Source organism: Pinus tabuliformis, chromosome 6 (assembly GCF_031772625.1).
Source record: "Pinus tabuliformis cultivar Carrire ecotype Pingquan chromosome 6, CPIR1, whole genome shotgun sequence".
NCBI lineage: Eukaryota > Viridiplantae > Streptophyta > Pinopsida > Pinales > Pinaceae > Pinus > Pinus tabuliformis.
The window spans coordinates 581,280,560-581,302,415 of NC_142292.1; the positions used below are offsets into that span (position 1 = coordinate 581,280,560).

The 21,856-nt window shown below is 41.3% G+C and overlaps 1 protein-coding gene across 2 annotated transcripts in view; it reads right to left on the minus strand.

Annotated features, from left to right (window-relative positions):
- Nucleotides 1-21,856, minus strand: part of LOC149259866 (peptide chain release factor PrfB1, chloroplastic-like) — a 213,762-nt gene that overhangs the window by 55,663 nt on the left and 136,243 nt on the right. For both annotated transcript variants that reach the window (XM_089419267.1, XM_089419275.1), the window contains exon 5: nt 7,584-7,799. In XM_089419267.1, the coding sequence (XP_089275393.1) occupies nt 7,584-7,799 (216 nt within the window). The remainder of the gene's footprint in view (nt 1-7,583; nt 7,800-21,856) is intronic.

Genomic DNA, 21,856 nt, shown 5'->3' on the forward strand with positions numbered 1-21,856 from the left:
GTTAGCAGTGGCAATGCTATGGGCAGCACGATGCAGCGTGAGGAGAAGGGGATGCAGTGTTGGATATATGGACCAGCAACAGCACGGATGCAGAGGGAGTTGTCGTACGGATGCAGCAGTCGTAGTGGTATGCCCATGGGCAGCAGTACATGATGCAACAGTGCAAAGGATGTTAGGCAGGGAGGTCTAGTATCAACACAGGGACCGATGCTAGATGATCAAGGTGATACTCAATGAGGAGTATTACTAGAGCACAGTCCTCGCTAAGAGGGAGTGTTGATTTGGGGTAGCATCAAATGTGCTCTAGCCATGAAAATTGGTGGAGAGGCTAAAGCACATGAGATCTCCAAGATCCAAAAATGTTTGGGCAGATTCTAACCAGTTTGGGAGATATTAAAATAATTAATATTTTTAATGGAGTTCCTAAGTCTAAACCTAGGAAAAATAAAATATTAATGGGTATTAATATAAAACTGGGTTAGAAGGGTCCAAAAGTCATGGATCAAGCCAAATCTAATCTTAGTCGCTGATTAGAGATTTAATCTCGGCCGTTGATGGACCAACGAGAAAAGTATAAGAGGAGGTTTGAGGGTCAGCTGGAGAACACACCAAGAGAGATCAAGAACTCGATTTTCTGGGGCAGGGTTTGCTGAGGAAATTGAGTGAGTGATCTAAGTTGCAACTGAGGGGCAGTGAATACATAGCAGAGAGGCAGAGCTAGTACCAAGAGGATTAGCGCAGAGCCAGGAGAGGGACGTAGAGCCAGCTAGAGACCACGCAGAGGCAGCCAGGAGCTGCCCAAAGCCAATGAGGGCCAGCGTGTGAGACGCAGAGGGTCCAAGGGCTGACACAGAGGCTCCAGAAGCTGATGCAGAGCCCAGAGAGGCTGATGCTGGGCCAGAGAGGTTGGTGCAGGGCCTAGAGGCAGCGCTGGGAACATTTCATGGGACAGACTAAGAGCTAGAGAGCCAGATAGGGTGACGCAATCCCTATCAGAGTGACACAGAGCAGCAGAAGTTGCATTGTTGCTATGGGATCGTTCATCCGGTGTTTCAGCCGGAATATCTGTCTGTCGAGAGCATTTTCTGTTGGGTGAGCCATTTCTGGCACCCAGGTTGTATTCTGAAACTGCATAATAATAAAACCCTCTGAATAGTTGCACTGGTTTTCCCGCATTTGGTTTTTCCGGGGACATTAGTCCAAAAATAACGATGTCACTTGTGTGCTTGTTTACTTTCAGTTGATGATCTATATGTGTTGATACTGTACTTGTATTTATTTTCAGTATTTGCATGGTAAATAACTTGTTGAGTAATTGAACAAGTAGGAAAAAATAAATCAGATAGTACAGGAAGAATTTCTAATGGGTTAAACTTAGAAATTCCAACAGTTTAGACTTAGGAACTCGATTAAAAATATTAATTATTTTAATATCTCCCAAACCGGGTACAATATGTCCAAACCATTTATGGGTCTTGGAGATCTCTTGTGCTTTAGGCTCTCCACCAATTTTCATGGCTAGAGCACATCTGATGCTACTCCAAATCAACACTTACGTGTGATCTTACTCGATAAAACTAATTTTAGACCTAAACCTGATTACCACAAAAAAGCCAAGAAAACACAAGATAATATCATCCAACCCACACAACGTAATAAAACAAAGGTTTGCAAAAATGAGGTATTTTATTAATGGCATTGATCTCACAAGATAACAACCCTTTGCTAGAGGAGAGGCTAGCCTTTTATAAACATTTTCTAACAGCGAGTTGATTCCTCCTCTAGAAAATAATATTTACTAGTCATTCACATATCGGAGACTTAGTAATTTTTAATAAAGTATTACATTACATCATAAGTTTGCTCAGTATAGGGGTCAAATTGGTTCAAGATTCCCTTGGAGGTCCAACATTTCCTTTTGCATTGATCCATAATTTGAAGAAAAGATGAATAAGTGTCCAATAGTGCTCAATGGCCTTCTTGAATGCCCAACATCCCTCTCAAATGGCTACCTTGAAGCTCAACATAGTCCATAGTAACTCAACTTGCTTGAAATATGGTTCCATTTGGTCCATAAGATGACATTTTTACTTTGTAATGGCTAACACCTTTGCTAACTTCTTGGTCCAAGATGCTCAAACATTCCAACTTTTGACTCCCAACAACCTTATCCTCTCAAATGGCTAGTTGACTTGACATTTCATGGATAGTAAAGTGGACTTGCCACCCTTTTGCCTCATCTCCAACATCTTGATGTTTGGCCAAGTGTTCCACCTATTTTAGCTATTATTTGCCTTGATCAAACATGTAATGAGCCCCATTGGCTCCCAAAGTCCATTGCATTGCCACATCACCCCAGTCAATGCCACGACTTCAAGCCCAAATGGTAGATCTCTAATTCCCTGATGAATATGGATAATATGAGATATGGGTTTTGTTTCTATCTTTCTGTAGGCCAATTTTGACATAATGCATGTCAAAAAATGCCCAATGTTGCCCCTATTCTACCACCTGAGAACCTATGGTACATGTTGACCAACTCTAACCACTTGTAACTTGACAATGCCTTCACTATTTGGAAAAATTCTACGTGACATTTCATCCTTTCATCAAACTAAACAATATGGGACCAAGTTGACTTTTTGACTTTCGAGACCACTTGCATGGGAAAACATGAATTGCCTCAAGAAACATGAAAAGTTGACTTTGTGAGATTGCCATGTATGAGAACTATTTGAAGGATACTGCACCAAGGCCAAAGCCACATATATACTTAATAGAAACACAACCATGCAATAACACATACGTGGACCCCAACACAGGTTGGACTAGCCCATACACTAGTGAGCACCCCTACATAAACAAGCTCCCCTAAAACCATGAGTTAAAACCATGAGTCCTCAAATAAGCCCATCCAATGCTCACCCTCCAATCCTATCTAGGGCAAAAGAAGCCAGAGATGAGCCCAAAGAGACCAGCCATGCATGTCAAAAATAGTAGTGAAAAAGGGTTCATTGATTTGTGCCTTAATCAAAGGGACCACAACGAGCTCCTTCTTAGAATGCTCGAGTTTTCTATAAGTTAGGACGAGTACCTACACATAATGTTGGAGAAAATTCAAAGCATTGCATCATGAACCAAACCAGAACTTTGAAAGACTTCATTTATCTAGATAATAAGATTGCTCAATCCATCTTCATATCTCCCAATCCAATTAGCTGATTCCTAAAGTGATTCAGCAACCTAAAAACAAAAATGCAATCTTTCTACTTGTGACCAACAAAGACACACTTGTATTAGAAGAGGAGGCCCCTCCATCTGTGAGGTGCATGACTGGAGTTTAAACAATTACCACTGACTGGCATTATCCCTCTTCGTATATTTACTTATGTAGCCAAAGAGGTCGCAACATTCATCCTCTTTGTTTCTTAACTGTTTTGCTGGTTTCTTGAGCAAAATATTATTTACCTTGAAAAAGATTTTACTATGCTCAATAAAGCAAGGAATGGATGAGCAGATTGACAACGAATTAGCTTGCTAGTGGCGTGTCTAAGATCATATCACCAGTTATAGCAAAATGAAGCAGTGCCTCTCAAATAGGAAACCCTTTGTGCAGAGTATGCATGTGCATAAGGACTTTTCAATAGAAATATCTAGGCGTAGCTCAATCTTAGGATTACTTGGAAGAAAATTAGCATATTATTGTTTTCTAAATTGCTTATGATCAAGATCAGCATTAAAATTAAAGAATGAATGAAAAAAATGGAAACCTTAACAGTCATATTAGTTTATCTCAATGCTCCAACAATGTTCTCCATTCCTTTTTGCCTTCAGGGATTCAAGCTGTTGTTTGCTTGGGTTCTGCTGGAGGAGGGGTGCACTGGTATGAGGGAAATCTTCATGCAAAGATAGTGAGATGCTTATGAAGGGATGAGGGACGAGAGGGCACATTACCACATCAGTAAGGCACATGCCTGCATGCATGTTCTGTTTTATGAGGGTGCAGATACACAGTTATTTTGGGCAGCATACATGGTGCACAATTAGGAGAGATTTCTCTTGCATGTGGTGCACTATTCTGGGAGAGATTCCCACATGCAAAGAGTAATCACTCTGGAAGCATACATCAGCATGTGAAGTGTGCCACTCTTGATGCTATTCTTATCCTTTTTTGTAACCTCATATTCCTCATCTTATATAAAGAAGAGGAGGGCACACTAGTTAGACAGGGCAGAGAAAGAAGTCAATGTGATTTGCAGCAACTATTAGCCACAGAGATTGTTGTGTCAAAGTTGTTCATTTCAGTGTGTTTTAAATGAATTAGAAAATAAAGTTTTGCTTTTGTGTGGGCACATTGTGTGTTATGTACCAGCTTCTGCTGTAGTTCAATCAACCTTAGTAGAGGGATTCCACTAGAGAGTAAGCTAGGGTAGTAGATTGATTCTGCTGTGTGTGATACCAAGCTATGCAATTTCTCTTTTCCATAAATAATAGCAAGGAATGTGATTGTTGCTACAGATTTCTAGTATGCTGTCCTGATTTCCCAGATTGTTTATGTAGATATAATCTTTAGTTTTCCGCCACTTTGATCTAACCCTGTGACATACAATATCTGCACCCTTGAACTTTCTTTATAGTGCTTTGTTTAGTCTTCAGCTGTTAGCTGTGGAAATGATTCTACGAGTGCAGATCTGCCTATCATATATTGATAGTTGCAACAAGTGAGTCCCTACAGGTGATCTTTGAGTTGAACATTATGGCTATCAATTACAAGAATATGGTTTAATGGAAAAGTCAGAAGATCTACAGCCGATAATTATTTGGGGGCTCAATTCATGAGGTCCCACTTCAGCTTGCAACATACTCTCTAACCTTGGCTCAACAAGAGATATGGCTCCCTCGCCCTTCTTGAGAGACAATGCTTCCAAAACTATTTCCAAGATATCTCATCCAAGATGCACCTCTTAAACACTATCATCAAACCTGCAGATCTTATGGTTCCAAGATAGAAAGAGTCTACACCCTCCTCCTTAGGTGCATTGTCTGATGCAAACAGATTCTTCCTTGGCCTATTGTCCACGAAGAGTTCAAGACCCAGCCTTAATGCCTCATAGCCATTTTCAAACTGGTCCCTTTCCTTCACAAAGTCCAGATCTTTGGCGACTAGACTTCTAGCAAGGATCAGTATCCCTATCTTGCACCTTTTAATTTGAGGCCATTGGCTTAGTACGCCCCTGAAGGGGAGTTTATTGTTGATTCTCAAAGGCTTCTTGGTTACTTCAGTTATTGACCATCACACCAAACTGTCTCCCCTCTTTTAGGTACCCTGTCACCTCCTCCCATCTAAACAAGGCTTAAACCAGGTAATCAAAAAGAACATTTACAGATAGTATATCTACTTCACATGTATCACGCCTATTGTGGGTTTTGGCCCAAAGGTGACCTTAAATTTCAAGCACTTTTTAAGTTTTTGGAGCTAAGAGATGGTCTTATTATCAGACCTCCATATACGTGTAGACATGGTGTGCATGCCCTCACAGTCCCCCTTTGTCAATTCCTAGTGGGCTATCACTGACTTTGGGTTGAGACAGATCACCACATCCCACAGTTGTATAGGGTTTGCTAGTTATGCCACCTATAGGAGACAAAGACAGAGGAGCATCTCATTTTCCAATGCCCTATTTACTATGAGATCAAAGGGAGATACAATTGGCTCTGGGAATCTGGGAGCTCCCTCTCCACCTTCTTTTGCTACCTCAACCAAAGAGGCTTTGATGTCTTCATGAAAGAGGTGTTAGGACATAGATCATAGTCTCTACATGCCCATCCCAACCAAAAACCTTTAGGAGGATCACTGCTTTCTTCCAAATTTTCTTATTAAATCGGGGAAACAAACATCATGCAAAGATACACAGCACTTCAAATTCTAGATCATTAAGACCTCGAGTTTCCTCTCAACCCCCTACCGTGGGTCGACCACCCTGCTTGAGACGCTTGACGAGCTATCATTATAGGCCCTAGAATAGACACCACCAATCTAACATAAACATCAGCTCTAGGAGATCCCAGAGTTCAGTTCTCCTCATCCAAAACACTACTCTCTAGGTTCTATCAAGTAGCTAGTCTTTCATCTGGAGTTTCTTCCCCATGAACTTCAATATTAGGAGAGTCGGGCTTCCTCACTCTTGTGTTAGCACTAGGAACATCCAAGTCCCCTCAACCCAAGTCACTTCCCTAAAGACATCACCCACCAGAAAAATGGTCCTTTCACAATGATAAATGACTCCAATGAGGAACTTGCCTCTAAACCACTCACTCAGCCTCAGCAACTAACTCTAGCATGCATTGACATCCTCTCTTTTTTACTACACCTAGTTTCAACATTTATCGATTCTCTTCAACTTGTGCCTTCCCTATAGTTTCTTTTAGCTAGTTAGCTTGATACTTAGATCTTTATCTATATCTACTTTTGATAGCATTGATATAGGAGTTTTTTCACACTCCCATTTTGTATTTCCACTAGATGTATTCTTTTAGTCCTGTTGGCATACCTTTTGTTGGACATTGATACAATTATCGTATCTATCTTATCTTACTAGTTTTTTTCACATGGACTCATGGAGTCAAGCATAGACCTAACTGATAGAAGGTTCTGCCCCTTTTGGGGAACCAAGCCATCTTATAAGCCTTTCTTCCACATGACTTTCTAGAAACATGTAAACAAGAGACCACAATATCATATATTCCTATAAATTTCCTCTGCCAAAGCTTATCCCATTTGACAAGAAATAACTTGAGCAAGATTATTATATTAAAGCATGGGACACATCAACTCAGCAATTTGGATTTGAACTTGGGCACCAAATTCATACACCATATCCATAAAAGTTTCAGAAACATCAAATATTTATGCTTGAAAATACCATTGGAATCAACAGTGGCAAACAAAGCTTTAAATAATACACAGCTTTGTGGAAAAATGAGAAGAAATTTGAAAAAAACTAAGTTCAAAAAGAGAAAGTCAGCCATTGACTTATCCACCCACTTCAAATAGACCACGAATGTGCAGGTCTTCACATATTTTTCTTTAAGAGAGAACTTCAGATTTCTAGCTTGAAGAAATCTAGCTGCAATATTGACAACTTTGGGTCCTTGAACCGTTGACCTTGAATCGGAAAATCCAGTATGTACATCATTTAACTTTTCAAATACCATTGCTTCACATTTCACATGTTAAATTGTGCCATGGATCTAGTTTGTAACTCAAGTAATGAATAGGATTTTCATACAAAGAAGAAATCATCAAATTTTGGTAGGTTGTTGAGCCATTAGTTCTGCAACAAATAGGAATTTCAAGAAATTCATGGACACTCAAGTAGGAAACAGTGCATAAGTAAAGGATCCAAGATGTTAGAGCCACATTGAGAACATACATTGACTAACTTGGCATGACCAAACAATGTCTGTCAGAGAATGCACCTTTAAGGATGAAAGTGACAATCATATTCTGGAATATAACTCCAGTAATTTATAACAGTAAAAAATATTCCAACGAGAAACAAGGAAGAAATGAAAGAAAATACCTGTCGGAGACCCTTTGCATTAAAAGGAGACTGCCGTACAAGACGGTGAGTCCCTTTCTCTCCAGCCAGATAACCATAAGCAAAGCAGCCTTCAAATTCTATTGTTACTGACTTGATACCGGCCTCGTCTCCAATAGATTTTTCGACAACCCTTGCTTTATAGCCCTGCTTTTCGCCCCAGCGCAAGTACATCCTCAATAGCATATCTGCCCAATCCTGTACTGGAAAATGACAACTTTATTTAGGAGCAACTTGAAGGGTGAATACTGCATACTTCTGAAAAGATATGAATAAAACACCAATATCTAGAGGTGGAGAGTTCTAGCCATCCATAATGAAACTACTCTTCTAGATGAGTTTGTGTTGGTGGGTGGGTGAAATTGTCTTTTACATGTGTTTTTATGTGTGTGCGTAAACAGAATTCTAGATGTGTGTGTGTGTGAATTAGTTTTCTAGATGTTGTGTGTTTGTGTACACAGCGAAACTAATTTTGTTATTCCCAAAAGTTATGAGAACTTGAAGTTAGCTTTTAGCTTTTTGGATTTAAGGTTCTCTTTTAAATTTATGCTTTTAGCATTTTAGCTTTAAGCTTTTTTCTTTTAGCTTTATGCTTTTCATTTTTAGCTTTCACGTCTTTTAAATCCTCACCCATTTTCCATATTTGGATGAGCTATGTTCAGAAGCCATACCTGCAAGCTTTGCATGCCACTTGTACTAATCTGGTACAACTAATCTGGTACATATTTCATATGCACCTTCTGTAATCTTCCATATACACCCATATAATAGAATAGGGTATATTACCACACAAACTCTCCCTTCCTGAGATAAAGTTCTAAAACTCAAGCAAGGCTTTGGTGTAACTAACAGGAAGGCCACTGTCATCTCACAAAACCCTATTCTGCACTTTAGGCTGGCTCTCCTACGTTTCAAGGGGGCTTCCCTAGGGTAGGATTATTAGAACTTACACAGTAAGGTCCAAGGTGAAGTGAAGAGAAGTTCTAGCAAAATAGTTGTATCGATTGAATGAAATAAGTTGGATGGAAGGACCGAAGACTAGTGTCTTTCAATTGGGCAATGGGGTCAAATCAAGGCTCAAATGAGAGGTTATTGTGAAATTTCTTTAATTGCAGTAACTAGAAATTTAATCTTCTAATTTATGCAGTTTATTTGTCTTCAGAAATTATTACAGCAAATAATGATTAATTCACCACTGCAATCTTCACAAATAAAGACGGGAACTGAGAAATAATGCACCCACACAAAATTATTGACACCAAGATTTTTGGACAATAGTCCCCGGAAAAACACCAAAGTGGGGAAATCAGTCTACAGATGAGGGTTTATATTATTAATAAATTTTCAGCGAAATTGAGAAATACAATCAGCTTGCCTCTTACTGGCAAAGCTCCGGTAATCAATATCTCCACTGGCAAATTGATTTGGAAGCCCAAGTTTCATCTACAAAATCAAAACGGCCTCCTCAGTGCAATTCACACTCCTTGCAACTCACACTAGCAACTGGAAATGTGTAAGGCTAAACTGGAACTTGCACTGCCTTTGGAAGATCGTTCCCGCAATGTCTTCTTTGTTGGATATATGGTAGCCATGGTCAGTATTTTCATCATGAATAAATTATAAAATTTATATTTATATTTTGCCTCCAAAAATTGCTCAAGTTCGCCTCCTTTTTGTTCAGGTTAGCTGAGCCCCTTAGAGGCACCTATTCGACCCCTTGTGAAGACTATTTATATGTGGGGCATTCCTCCTCATTTGGTAATTCGCATCATGCTTTTGTCTGTTCTAGCGAGTTATATGGAAGGAAAGGAGGACGAAAAATAGAGGAAAATAAGAAAAGAAGCTTGACATATGTGAGATCATTCTTTGGTTATCTATTATCTTTGATATCTTGTTTATCTGGATGTATTGATGGACATTGAACTCTCTCTTGTTGATTTCTAGTAGCATCGGATGTGCTCTAAGCCTCAAAATTTGCAGGGACGCTTGGACACATATATTCCACAATACCCAAAAATCGCTTTGGGAAATTCCATCTGAAGCCAGTTTTATTAAAATAATTAATTATTTTTAATGGGTGCCTAAGTCTAAACTTAGGAAATTAAAATAATTAAAGGGTGTTAATTAAACTGAGGGTGAAACTTCTAGAAGAAGACGAGGATCAAGCCAAAATGATTTGAGCCATTGATTAGAATCTTATAAGAGAAGGCTTGATGGGCATTTGGAAGACACATCAGAGAGAGATCAAGAGATCGAATTTCTCAGAGAGAGCAACGCAGTAGTTGCTAGAGAATCGATGAGGAGATTTCTTGCAGTAAGGGACAAGGATAGTTCCGGTTGGAGAATTTCCTAATTCGAGAATACATCGCAGAGGAGGCAGAGAGAGATCCAGAAGACGCAATGCAGAGGCTACGTTGGGCAGCATAGGTTGACGCATAAGCAGCGCAGCGCTTGAGAGGAGATCCGTATTTTGCTGGAGAGGTTGAGTTTGAAGCCGGAAACCGGGGTGTTAGACCGGGAGGGCAAAAGTCGAAGTTCCAGAAGCAAAATGATCAGCCAGAGAGTGACGCAAGCCCCATAAGGAGTGACGCAGAACAGCGCAGTGATTGCGCAGAAATTGTGTAGAGGTTGCTAGGGGCTATCCATTCAGTGGCTAGATGAGTCTTAGATCGCCAGTGATAGTGTGAGGTATTTCTCACTAATCTTTTGTCAATCAGATTCTCTGTATTGGATAGCCAGCAAGGCATCCAAAGATTATATTCAGAAAACTACTATTTAATAATACAAACCCTCAGTTGCTACACCGGTTTTCCCGCATTGGGTTTTTCTAAGGACATGTGATAGTGTGAGGTATTTCTCACTAATCTTTTGTCAGTCAGATTCTCTGTATTGGATAGCCAGCAAGGCATCCAAAGATTATATTCAGAAAACTACTACTTAATAATACAAACCCTCAGCTGCTACACCGGTTTTCCTGCATTGGGTTTTTCTAAGGACATTGGTCCAAAAATAATGGTGTCGCTTGTGTGTTATTTCTTTCTTGCTCAGTTTCTTGTTTCCGCATTTAATTCAATTGGTAAAGGTTGCAATGTATTAGTTTCGGTATTTGTTGTAGGATGCAGTAAATAATTTCTTCAGTAATGAACAAATAGAAGGAACTTAATCAGTGGTTGCAGTAGAAATTTGGGTCTTCCAAATTTTCACAAGGTATCAGAGCACAGGTGAAGCAAGAGAGCAGAGCCAGAAGAGCCCAGCGTTGAAGAGAAGGAGGGAAGTCGAAGTGCTGCGTGAGCAGCAAATCGAATTCCCAGAGGGATTGCGCAGTCCAGGCCAGGAGAGCAAAATTTTCGAGGAAGGTCTCTCTCTGAGTGAGTCGATAGAGAGATAATACTTCCATATCGAAGTTTGCCAATGTCAGAGGGAACAGCGCAGAGGACGTTACTAGTGTGACGCAGTTTTCTGCAACAGTTGTTGGGGCAGAAAAACGTCAGAAGGAAGAAGAGAGACATTGTTGAGGGAATTCTTCCTCAGAGGACTTCCAACCAAGAAGTTTGAATCCTCGTTTGCTCAGCAACAACAGGGAGCAATAGATCTACTGACTCCAGCAAGGAGTGCATAGGCCAGCCCAGCAGCAGCGCAGAGGAGAGAGGAGGCAATTCGACATTTCGTTGGCAGAGATGGCAGCTAATGAGTTGCGAGATCAGGATCAGTGAGAGGGTGCATCCAACTATGTGATCTGGAAGGCAAGGATTTCATGCCTTCTAGATGAGCACGATCTCAAAACCTATGTCAACAATGTAGTAGTTGTACCCGCGAATCCAGACCCGCTCAAGAAGTACAAGGCTGAAATGGCGAAGGCCAAATGATTGATCCTCGACGGAGTGAGAGATCACGTAGTGTGTCACATTGCCGGCAAAGACACTGCCCGACAGATGTGGGAAGCGTTGGCCATGCTATACATGTTGATTTTTTTGAATCTAACACATCATAAATTCCTACTGCATTATTTGGTTTATTTCACCTACATGTTTAATTTCTTAACAATTTATTTAACCATATAAATACTGAAAACAAACACAAATGCAATTTAAACCATCTACAAATCATCAACTAAAATAACAAACAAACACACAAGGGACACTGTTATTTTTGGACAATCGTCCCTGGAAAAACCCAACTTGGGAAAATCGGTGTAGCGTTCTGAGAATTTTATCAATAAGCAGCTTTCTTGAGTACAACTAGCGTGCCAAACTAGCTCACCCAACAGAGATATCTATTTGGCAATAATACCTCTCTTCGGAAGCAGATATTCAGCAAGTCTGCTCCACGAAAATCTCTCCAACACTTCTCTGAAGCTCTGCGTCAGCCCTCCTGGCCTCTGCGTAGCTTTGGAACCCCCTGCGTCAACCCTCTCCTCCTTTGTGTCAACTCTCTAACCTTCTGTGTCACCCACGCAAGCCCTGCTAAACTCTACGTAGTCTCTCTAGCCCTCTGCGTGGCTCCTGCTAGCTCTGCTTAGCCTCCTCAATCACTGCATTGGCCCTCAGGTATTATCTCTGCCTCTCTGATATGCACTCACTGCCCCTCGCTGCAACTCTGATCACTTGTTCGAATTTTCTCAGCAAACCCTGTGCCAGAAAATCGAACTGACTGATCAATCTTGGTGTATCTCCAACTAACCCTCAAGCCTCCTCTTATACTTTTTCTGTTGAGTCTTCAACAGCCGAGATTAAATCTCTAATCAACGGCTAAGATTAGATTTCGCTTGATCCATGTCATTTAGAACCTTCTCACCCAGTTTTATATTAATACCCATTAATATTTTGATTTTCCTAAGTTTAGACTTAGGAACTCCATTAAAAATATTAATTATTTTAATATCTTTCTAACCAGGTGGAATTTCCCCAAACCATTTCTGAGTCTTGGAGACCACATGTGCTTTAGCCTCTCCACCAATTTTCATGGCTAGAGCACATCTGATGCTACCCCAAATCAACACTCCCTCTTAACGAGGAAAGTGCTCTAGTGATGCTCCACCACTGAACATCACCATGATCATCCAGCACCGATACCTGTGTTGATGCTTGGCTTGCTGCCCAACATCCTTTGCACTACTGCCTCCTATATTGTTTCCCATAGCTCTGCCACTGCCACTGGTACATCTGTACTGCAGCGCCCTCTGCATCCATGTTGTTGTTGGTCCTTCCTCCCAACACCACATCTGCACTGCAATTCTCTCTCATCATGTTGCATCATGTTGCCCATAGCATTATCACTGCTAATTGTTGCACTGCAACTCAGTTACTGAAAAGTAAGTAATTGATCTATCCAAATACTGACATCCTTGTCAACTTGGAACCCTCCTGATGCTGAAGCTACCTCTACTGCTATCTGGTGCCTTCTCTGCTGCCTCTGCATTGCTACAAACATCTTTATGACTCTTGCACTGTTGCAACCTCCATTGTGCCTTTCTGCACTTCTACAACCACCTTTGTGCCTCTCGCACTGTTGCAACCCCCGCTGCACTGCTACAAACCTCTGCACTCTAGCACTGCATTGTCGCCCCATCCGCATCTTGTTCCAGCTGACATCCGTCATCCTGCTACTGCCATTCGGGGTTCCCATAGCCAAATATGATCCAAGAGTTTGGGTGCCTCAAGGATCTTGCCCCACATATTTTGTAGTCCTCCTGACTACAGCTCGATTTCTCCCAACCTCTTCTCTAGAGGTGCATGAACACTCATGGCACAGTCGTCATCCATCTCGACTTCTTTCTCCGCCTTAGCCGAAGCTACCTTAGAGTCAGAAGCCTCTCTCTTATTCTTCTTCCTGGGACACTGGGTTGCATAATGACCCAACTCCCCACAATGGAAGTTCTTCTTCCTCTTCCCATGTTGTCATGCAGATGCCAGAGCCGCATCCTCCTCCTCCTCTTTCTTGATTTGACCTCCTTTGCTACTACTTCCCGCCTTGGTCAGCCGTCTGATCTCTTCTTGGCAAAGAGTTGCCCACATCTCTTCCCATCCTGGAAGATTCGCTCTACCCAAAATGCTTTGGACAAATGTCTCCCAATCCTCGGAGACTGCATTCAGGGCAGTCCTCACCATGAACTCCTGATCCGGCGTGACACCTATTGAAGTAAGTTAGTCCTGAATCTCCTGCAACCCGCTGAGGTATTGATCTATCTGCTCCCCCTTCTGCATCTGATACGACCGCAGCTGATTCTCCGGTAGCATCTTCCTCTGCACGGAAGTGCCCTGATACAATGTCGTCAAAGTGTCCCACATCTCCTTTGTCGTATTCTTCTTGGCAATATGATGAACTACATGATCCTTGACCCCATCAAGGATTATGCACTTTGCCTTCGTCATTGCATCCTCATACCTTTCATTATCAATTGGGTCAACTAGGATAGCCACGGTTTTCAAGGTGAAGCCCTTGATGACAAAGTTGGACACTTCGTCCAACCTGTCCTGATCCCTAAGTCCGTTCATTGCCATCTCCGCTCTTCTCCTGGACTCCCTCTGAGTCTCGACTTCCTTCCAGGAAGTTCTCTCCTAGACTCCCTCTGAGTCTCGATTTCCCTCATGGAAATCCTCCTACCAACTGTCGAACTGCTCCTCTCCAATCCTCTTTGCAACTGCAGAACTAGGATATGGATTTCTTGGCTAGAAGTTCCTCAAGGAAGCATCTCCCTCTACCTTGGTTCTGTCCCATTAGGTACTGTTCTGTTTCGACAGCAACAACACCCCACTAGCTTCCATATCCACAATCTGCCCACAGCTCCCTAGGCCCCAACAGCTGAAGAAATTGAGCCTCTTAGCTCAGCGCAATCCCGGCAAGGCTGAATCACTCCTCTGGCCAACTACGTCAAGCCTACCTGACTGAGTGGGATGACATGGCTCTTCGTGATCCTCTTTTGCCTTCCTCTGCCTCTGCACTAGCCCTCTCTCTGGCTCGAAATGATGACCAATTGCGTCACTCCTTCTCTGTTGCTTTCTGCTTAGGAACAAGCTCTGTCTCTCAGGACAGTTGTTTCTGCTACAAATTTTTTGATTTAGCTGGTGCCTTCAATTCTCCTGTGATCTGCAACGCTCTGATACCATGTTGATTTTTCTGAATCTAACACATCGGAAATTCCTACTGCATTATTTGGTTTATTTCACCTACTTCTTTAATTTCTTAACAAGTTATTTAACCATATAAATACTGAAAATAAAAACAAATGCAGTCTCAACCATCTACAGATCATCAACTAAAATAACAAACAAACACACAAGGGACATCGTTATTTTTGGACAATCGTCCCCAAAAAACACAACTTGGGAAAACTGGTGCAGCAGTGCTGAGGGTTTTATTATTAAGTAGCTTTCTTGAGTACAACTAAGGTGCCAAACTGGCTCACCCAACAAAGATATCTATCTGGCAGTAATCCCTCTCTTCGGAACCAGATATTCAGCAAGTCTGCTCCATGCAAATCTCTCCAACGGTCTCTGAAGCTCTGCGTCAGCCCTCTTGGCCTCTGCGTAGCTTTGGAACCCCCTGCGCCAGTCCTTTGCTCCTCTGTGTCAACTCTCTGGCCTTCTGCATCACCCACGCAAGCCCTGCTAGCCTCTACACAGTCTCTCTAGCCCTCTGCGTGGCTCCTGCTAACTCTACGTAGCCTCCTCAATCACTGCGTTGGCCCTCCAGCACTATCTCTGCCTCTCTGTTATGCACTCACTGCCTCTCGCTGCAACTTTGATCACTTGTTCGAATTTTCTCAGCAAACCCCGCTCCAGAAAATCGAACTAACTGATCAATCTTGGTGTATCTCCAACTGACCCTCAAGGCTCCTCTTATACTTTTTCTGTTGGGTCTTCAACGTCCGAGATTAAATCTCTAATCAACTGCTAATATTAGATTTGGCTTGATCCATGTCATTTAGAACCTTCTGACACAGTTTTATATTAATACCCATTAATATTTTAATTTTCCTTAGTTTAGACTTACGAACTCCATTAAAAATATTAATTATTTTAATATCTCTCTAATCGGGTGGAATTTCCCCAAACCATTTCTGGGTCTTGGGGATCTCATGCGCTTTAGCCTCTCCACCAATTTTCATGGCTAGAGAACATCTGATGCTACCCCAGATCAACAATATGAAGGATCTTCCGAGCAGCGAAAGATGTACTTGGAGCAAAAGATGAAATCCACGCATGCAAAAGGGGGAATGCATTGATCCGTTCCTAACAGAGCTTCAGGAAATCCGAGACTCATTGGAAACTGTGGGGTCAACAGCTCAGCCTACCGAGATTGTGAGGCTAGCCCTGAATTTAGTCTCAAAAGAATGGCAAGTGTTTTTCCAAAGTATCTTGGGCAGAGAGAGATTGTTGGATTGGGAAGGAATGTGGGCTGCTCTTCAGTAGAAAGAGATGAAGAGAAACTTGGTCAAGTGCGAACTTGATAACAGCAGCAATGGAACGAAGCCCAAGGAGGAGGAAGAGAATGCAGCCCTCGCATCTAAGGGGCAGCAAGAGCAGCAGAAGAAGAAGAAAGATGTTTCGAAGATCAAATGCTTCCAGCATGGTGAAATTGGTCACTATGCTACATAGTGTCCTCTCAAGAAGAAGGACAAGGACGAGAAGCATGACCTGAACGCTGCATCCGCAAAGATCAAGGAGGAGTTTGCCATGGTTGCCCAGATACCACCAGGGGAGAGGTGGGGTGATCTAGTACTGTAGTCCGAAAGAACTACAGATGGGCAGGATCCTTGAGGAGTCCACTACTTGGACCAATACTTTGCTATGGGAGCCCATATTAAAAGTAGCAGGATGGACCAAGATCAGTTGATGCAAAGGAGTGTCGGAGTGACACTTGCAGTGGCTAGGAGTGCCAGAGATTGAGCAGCGCAGAGCAAAGTTGGCAACAGTGCAATTGGCACAGTGCAAAGCCAGCAGCAGCGCAAAGGTTTCAGAGGGTCAGCGCAGAGACTAGCAGCAGTCAAAACTCCAGTAGCAGATGCATCATGCTGAACACCTATTCAGTAATTTTGGATGATTTTCCATTGTTGATGCAGTAGCAGCAAGAGTTAGAGAAGGTTGCAGTGCAGATGAAGTATTGGCAGTGGCAGTGCCAACAGCAGCACAGTTGCAGAAATTATGAAGGTTGCAGTATAGATACAATGTCGGCAGTGGCAAGGTCAGCAGCAGTACAGATGCAATGTTGGCAGTGGCAGGGTCAACAGCAGTGCAGATGCAGCATTTGCGTAGTAGTTGGTGGGCAACGATGTCAGACATCAGCAACGTAGAGGGAGATGTTATAGAGAAGGGTGATGCTTCAGCAGGTTGCATTATTAGAGCACATTCCTCGCTAAGAGGGAGTGTTGATATCTGGTAGCATCGGATGTGCTCTAAGCCTCAAAATTTGCAAGGAGGTTTGGACACATGTATTCCACAATACCCAGAAATCGTTTTGGGAAATTCCACCCGAAGGCAGTTTATTAAAATAATTAATTATTTTTAATGGTTGCCCAAGTCTAAACTTAGGAAATTAAAATAATTAAAGGGTATTAATTAAACTGAGGGTGAAACTTCTAGAAAAGACAAGGATCAAGCCAAAATGATCTAAGCCATTGATTAGAATCTAATCTAGGCCATTGGTTCTCAACGAGAAGATTATCAGAGGAGGCTTGATGGGCATTTGGAAGACACATCGAAGAGAGATCAAGAGATCGAATTTCTCAAAGAGGGCAGCGCAGCAGTTGCTAGAAAATCGATTGAGGAGATTTCTTGTAGTGAGAGGCAGGGATAGTTCAGGTTGGAGAATTTCCTAATCCGAGAATACATCGCAGAGGAGGCAAAGAGAGATCTAGAAGAGGCAACGCAGAGGCTACGCCGGGAAGAATACGCTAACGCAGAAGCAGCGCAGAGCCTGAGAGGAGATTCATATTTTGCAGGAGAGGTAGAGTTTTGTAGCCGGCAGCCAAGGTATGAGATAGGGAGGGGAGAAGTCGAAGTTCTAAAAGCAAAACAATCAGCCAAAAGGGGTGATGCAAGCCCCAGAAGGAGTGACGCAGAACAGCACAGTGATTGCGCAAAAACTGCATAGAGGCTGCTAGGGGCTAGCCATTCAGTAGTTGGATCAGTCTTGGATCGCCAGTAATAGTGTGAGGTATTTCTCACTAATCTTCTGTCAGTCAGATTCTCTATATTGGATAGCCAACAAGGCATCCAAAGATTGTATTCAGAAAAGTACTACTTAATAATACAAACCCTCAACCATTGCACCGGTTTTCCCGCATAAGGTTTTTCCAAGGACATTGGTCCAAAAATAATAGTGTCACTTGTGTGTTATTTCTTTCTTGCTCAGTTTCTTGTTTCTGCATTTAATTTAATTGGTGAAGGTTGCAGTGTATTAGTTTCGGTATTTGTTGTAGGATGCAGTAAATAATTTGTTCAGTAATTAACAAATAGAAGGAACTTAATCAGTTGTTGCAATAGAAATTTGGGTCTTCCAAATTTTCACATCTCTCAAAAGGAAATATTTATGGGTTTTCTCCTTGTGGCTTTTACCCTTGCCATAGGCTTAAATCTTTGTCGCGTTTTTATTGTCTCATTGTTATTTCTATTGCTCTTTCATGTTCAATGGTTGAAATTTTCTTGTATAACTACTTAATGACGCTATGTGGAAATAATGCAAATTAATCATTAGAAGTAGTTATCATGTGATGTTGAAATTCTGATGTTCTATGTTGTAACAATCACTTATTACAAAATTTCTTTATGATGCGATATTAGTTAAGCAATTGTAGATAGAACAAATGTTATCGGAACCGGTTGAACCGACCAGTTTGGGGCAAATTTTGGTCTAAACCAGCCCTCTGAACCAGAACAAACCAGTTCAATACCAAACCAAACTGTTCCAATTCGGACGCTGGTTCCCCCAGTCTGCAAGGCCCGCGGCTGAAGGGCCCTGGCATAAAAAAACATTATTTTTTATTTTTATTTTTATTTTTTCCCTAATTTCTAACTCTAATCTATCCCCCCTAAAGCTATTTAAACACCCCAGCCCCCTATATTTCACTCACACTATTCATTTGAGTCTCTTGCGATTCTTAAGCTAAGTTCGGTGAAGAGAATTTGGAGAGTTTCTTGTAGGTTGTTCAGAGGGAGATTTTCTGCAAATTTGAAGTGCTGATTGGAGTCTTGGAGAGTTGTTCGGTTGATTACTAAAGGAGATTTTCAAGTTACTTCAAGGATATTTTTTTCCCAGAGACCTTTGGGTTTTCTTGAGTGGTTTTTGGAGCTAGTTGAAGAGTTTTTTTTTTTTTTTTTTTTTTTTTTTTTTTGGGGGGGGGGGGCTGCTACATCACTGATTTGAGAGGATTTTGGAGATTATTTTCTCTAGAATTTTTAGAGGGCAAATCAAGGTAATTTTTCCATCTATTTTTGTTCCATTTTTCTATAAAAATCAATTTTTTTCCCAAAAAAATTAAAAACCAACGTTTTTATGCAGATTTGTAGGGGCTACTCTAGAGCTGGTTTGGGAGGATTTTGGCACTAATTTTCTTTAGAAAATTAAGAGCGAAAATCAAGGTATTTTTTTCAACCATTATTGTTCTATTTTCTCCAAAAACCTATTCTCTTTTTCCCTAAAAATTTCAAAACACTAGTATTTTTATGAAGAATCCAGATTTGTAATTTTTTTCCACCGTTATTTTCTTCTATTTTTTTCTCAACAATTGATGAAATTTGCAGGGTTATTTTGAGAGATTTCATTGGCAAATTTGAGTGGGATATTTTGGAGCTGACTGAAGAGTTTATTTTCTAATTTGTGGGAGCTTCTTCTCTTCTCAAAATTTACAGATCTTCTCCAGGTATTTTGTGGCCTCTATTCCTCTTTTATTTTTCTCTAAAAAAAATTGCCATAGAATTCTAAAAACCCTAGGGTTTTCTAATCAGATTTTTCATTTCTTCCTATAGAACTTGTCATGGCCCCCAAAAACAAGAATAAACCAGCTTGGGTTCACTGCCATTTAAATGAACAAGGAATAAAGTTTGCAACTATCGTGGGAAGGAAGTTAAAGGTGGGGGGATCCATAGAATGAAAGAACACCTATCACATTGGAAATGACAAGTAAAACCTTGTGAAAATGTTTCTGATGATATTAAAGCAGAGATGCAAAGTCTAATTGAAGTCTACAATGAAGAAAAGGGGAAAAACAAAAGAATTAAAAAAGATATAGGCAAAAGTCAAAAGTATGATGTTATGCTTAGTGACTCTGATTTTGAAGAATATATGCCCAGTTTTGAAGATTCCTCTAGTTTCTCTGGTAGAGTTGGAGAGGGTAGTTCAATTGCTTTTAACTTGAAGAGGACAGTATCCCATAAAAAAATTAACTCCTCCTTTGTACCCTACACCACTCGTGGTTCTCAACCAACCCTTGATGCTAAATGGAAGAAGATATAAAAGAAGGTTACATATGAATGCATTGCTAGATGGTGGTTACATATGAATAGCAGAGCTAATTTGAAAGAAAGTTGCAACGTCATCCTCTATCATCCATTCTTCTCATTCAAATTCTGACTCATTTTTTGCATCATGCTCCATGACCACTTCACTTCAAATTTGTCCAATATCTATCTCATACAATTGCAAAGGTGTTCCTCTTGGAATTTTATTGTTTCCCCTGTCTCTTAAAGGAAACTCTATATTCTCTCTTTCTTTCATGACAGTTGGTAATGATGGTCTTCCCGTGTGGCCTTCATGTCTTATACATGAACAAAACACATTAGTTTCAAAAACGTGAGGTTTTTGAGCCTCTGCAAATGCTCCTAATGCCATTTTTGGTTTCGACATTCCCCATACTCCATGAGACTTTTTGCTTGCCTCATCTCTTCATCCTTATCAGCATCTTCACTCCCTTGTTTAATATCTTTTGAGGGTTGTTCTTTTCCCTCGGCATCATTGTTCTCGTTCGCTACCATGGCTATCGCTGACAACAGCTTGCAGTGTTCCTTCTCTGCTTGCTCTCGGTTTTGAGAGGCAGTCCTTGCACCTTCTCCTCTCTGGTGGATATTTTGTCTATACTTCTAGTCTGTATTCACATAAAACTCACCAACTTTAAAGACAAAAGGCCATCCAGCCACCTCTGATATTTTTCTACCAACTCTCCTTGTTAACCTTCCATGAGACTTTCTTCACATTCCCTGAGACATTCGATTTGTGTTTCATCAACATTCTCTTTTTGCAATTCCCTCTGTTGCTTTGGACTTCACACACAGTCCAGGAGACTCTCAGACAGTCTCACTTCAGCATCTTCCCCATCTCCAAGGGTTATACCTTGCTCAAGTCCATAACAGTGAATTTTCTTCTTAGGTTCGACCACCCTGAGTCCTTCCTTCAGCTGAGAAATTAATAGTTGTTTCACTTTCCTCCCAAGCTTTCTGGCTTTAGGGGTTTTCCTTTTAAAACCATTTTCTCTGACAAGCAACTTGAACCTCCTCCTTAGGCTCCATCTTTGTCTCTAGTCTTCTCGTTCTAGTATCATCTTCACTAAATTAAGCCTCTCCTTTAGCTCAGCTATCTCCTTATCGAATTCCTCTTGACTTAATTTCTTCTTCATGCCATTTCCTTTGGCATATTTTTCTCCTCTGTTGTGGCTTCTCTTTGAACCCTGATTATGGCCATTAGTAGCCATCTCATTTCCTTCCTTCTTTTGCGCTTTCTCTTGCCCATTGTGCATCGCACAAGCCCCTGTAACAATTCTTCTCCATTGCTTGTTACATGAACACCTCACCTACTTCTCCTCAACCTAGGCTATTAGTATTCCCTTGTTTCCCTCCTCTAGAACCTCTTGAGCACTCCTTGCTCTTCTCTAGCCTTTGCTACTCCTTGCTCGTCTTGAGAACTCCTTTGGTTCTCTTCTAGTGAGGACCTCCTCTGTCCCCTTCACTCTCTAACCATAACTGTGTTTTCTTTTGCAGTCTTTCTTGCTGCAAGGGTTCCTTGCCATTTCTTCTGAGAATTTTGCTAATTCTTTACACCTCTTGCTGGCAATAGTTATGCCATCCACATCTACTACTACCTGCTATTATTAGCTTGCTTGACAAAATTAAACAAACTCAATGACTAGTTACATGCCAGGGTTTTTCCTCAATATTTCTTCCAGCTCTTCACTTGGCTGGGTTCTCTTTCTCTCCTTCTAGTTTTGCTCCTTGTTGGAAATTTCTTCCTCTGTGCCACTTCCTCTTCTGAGCAATTCTCTTAAT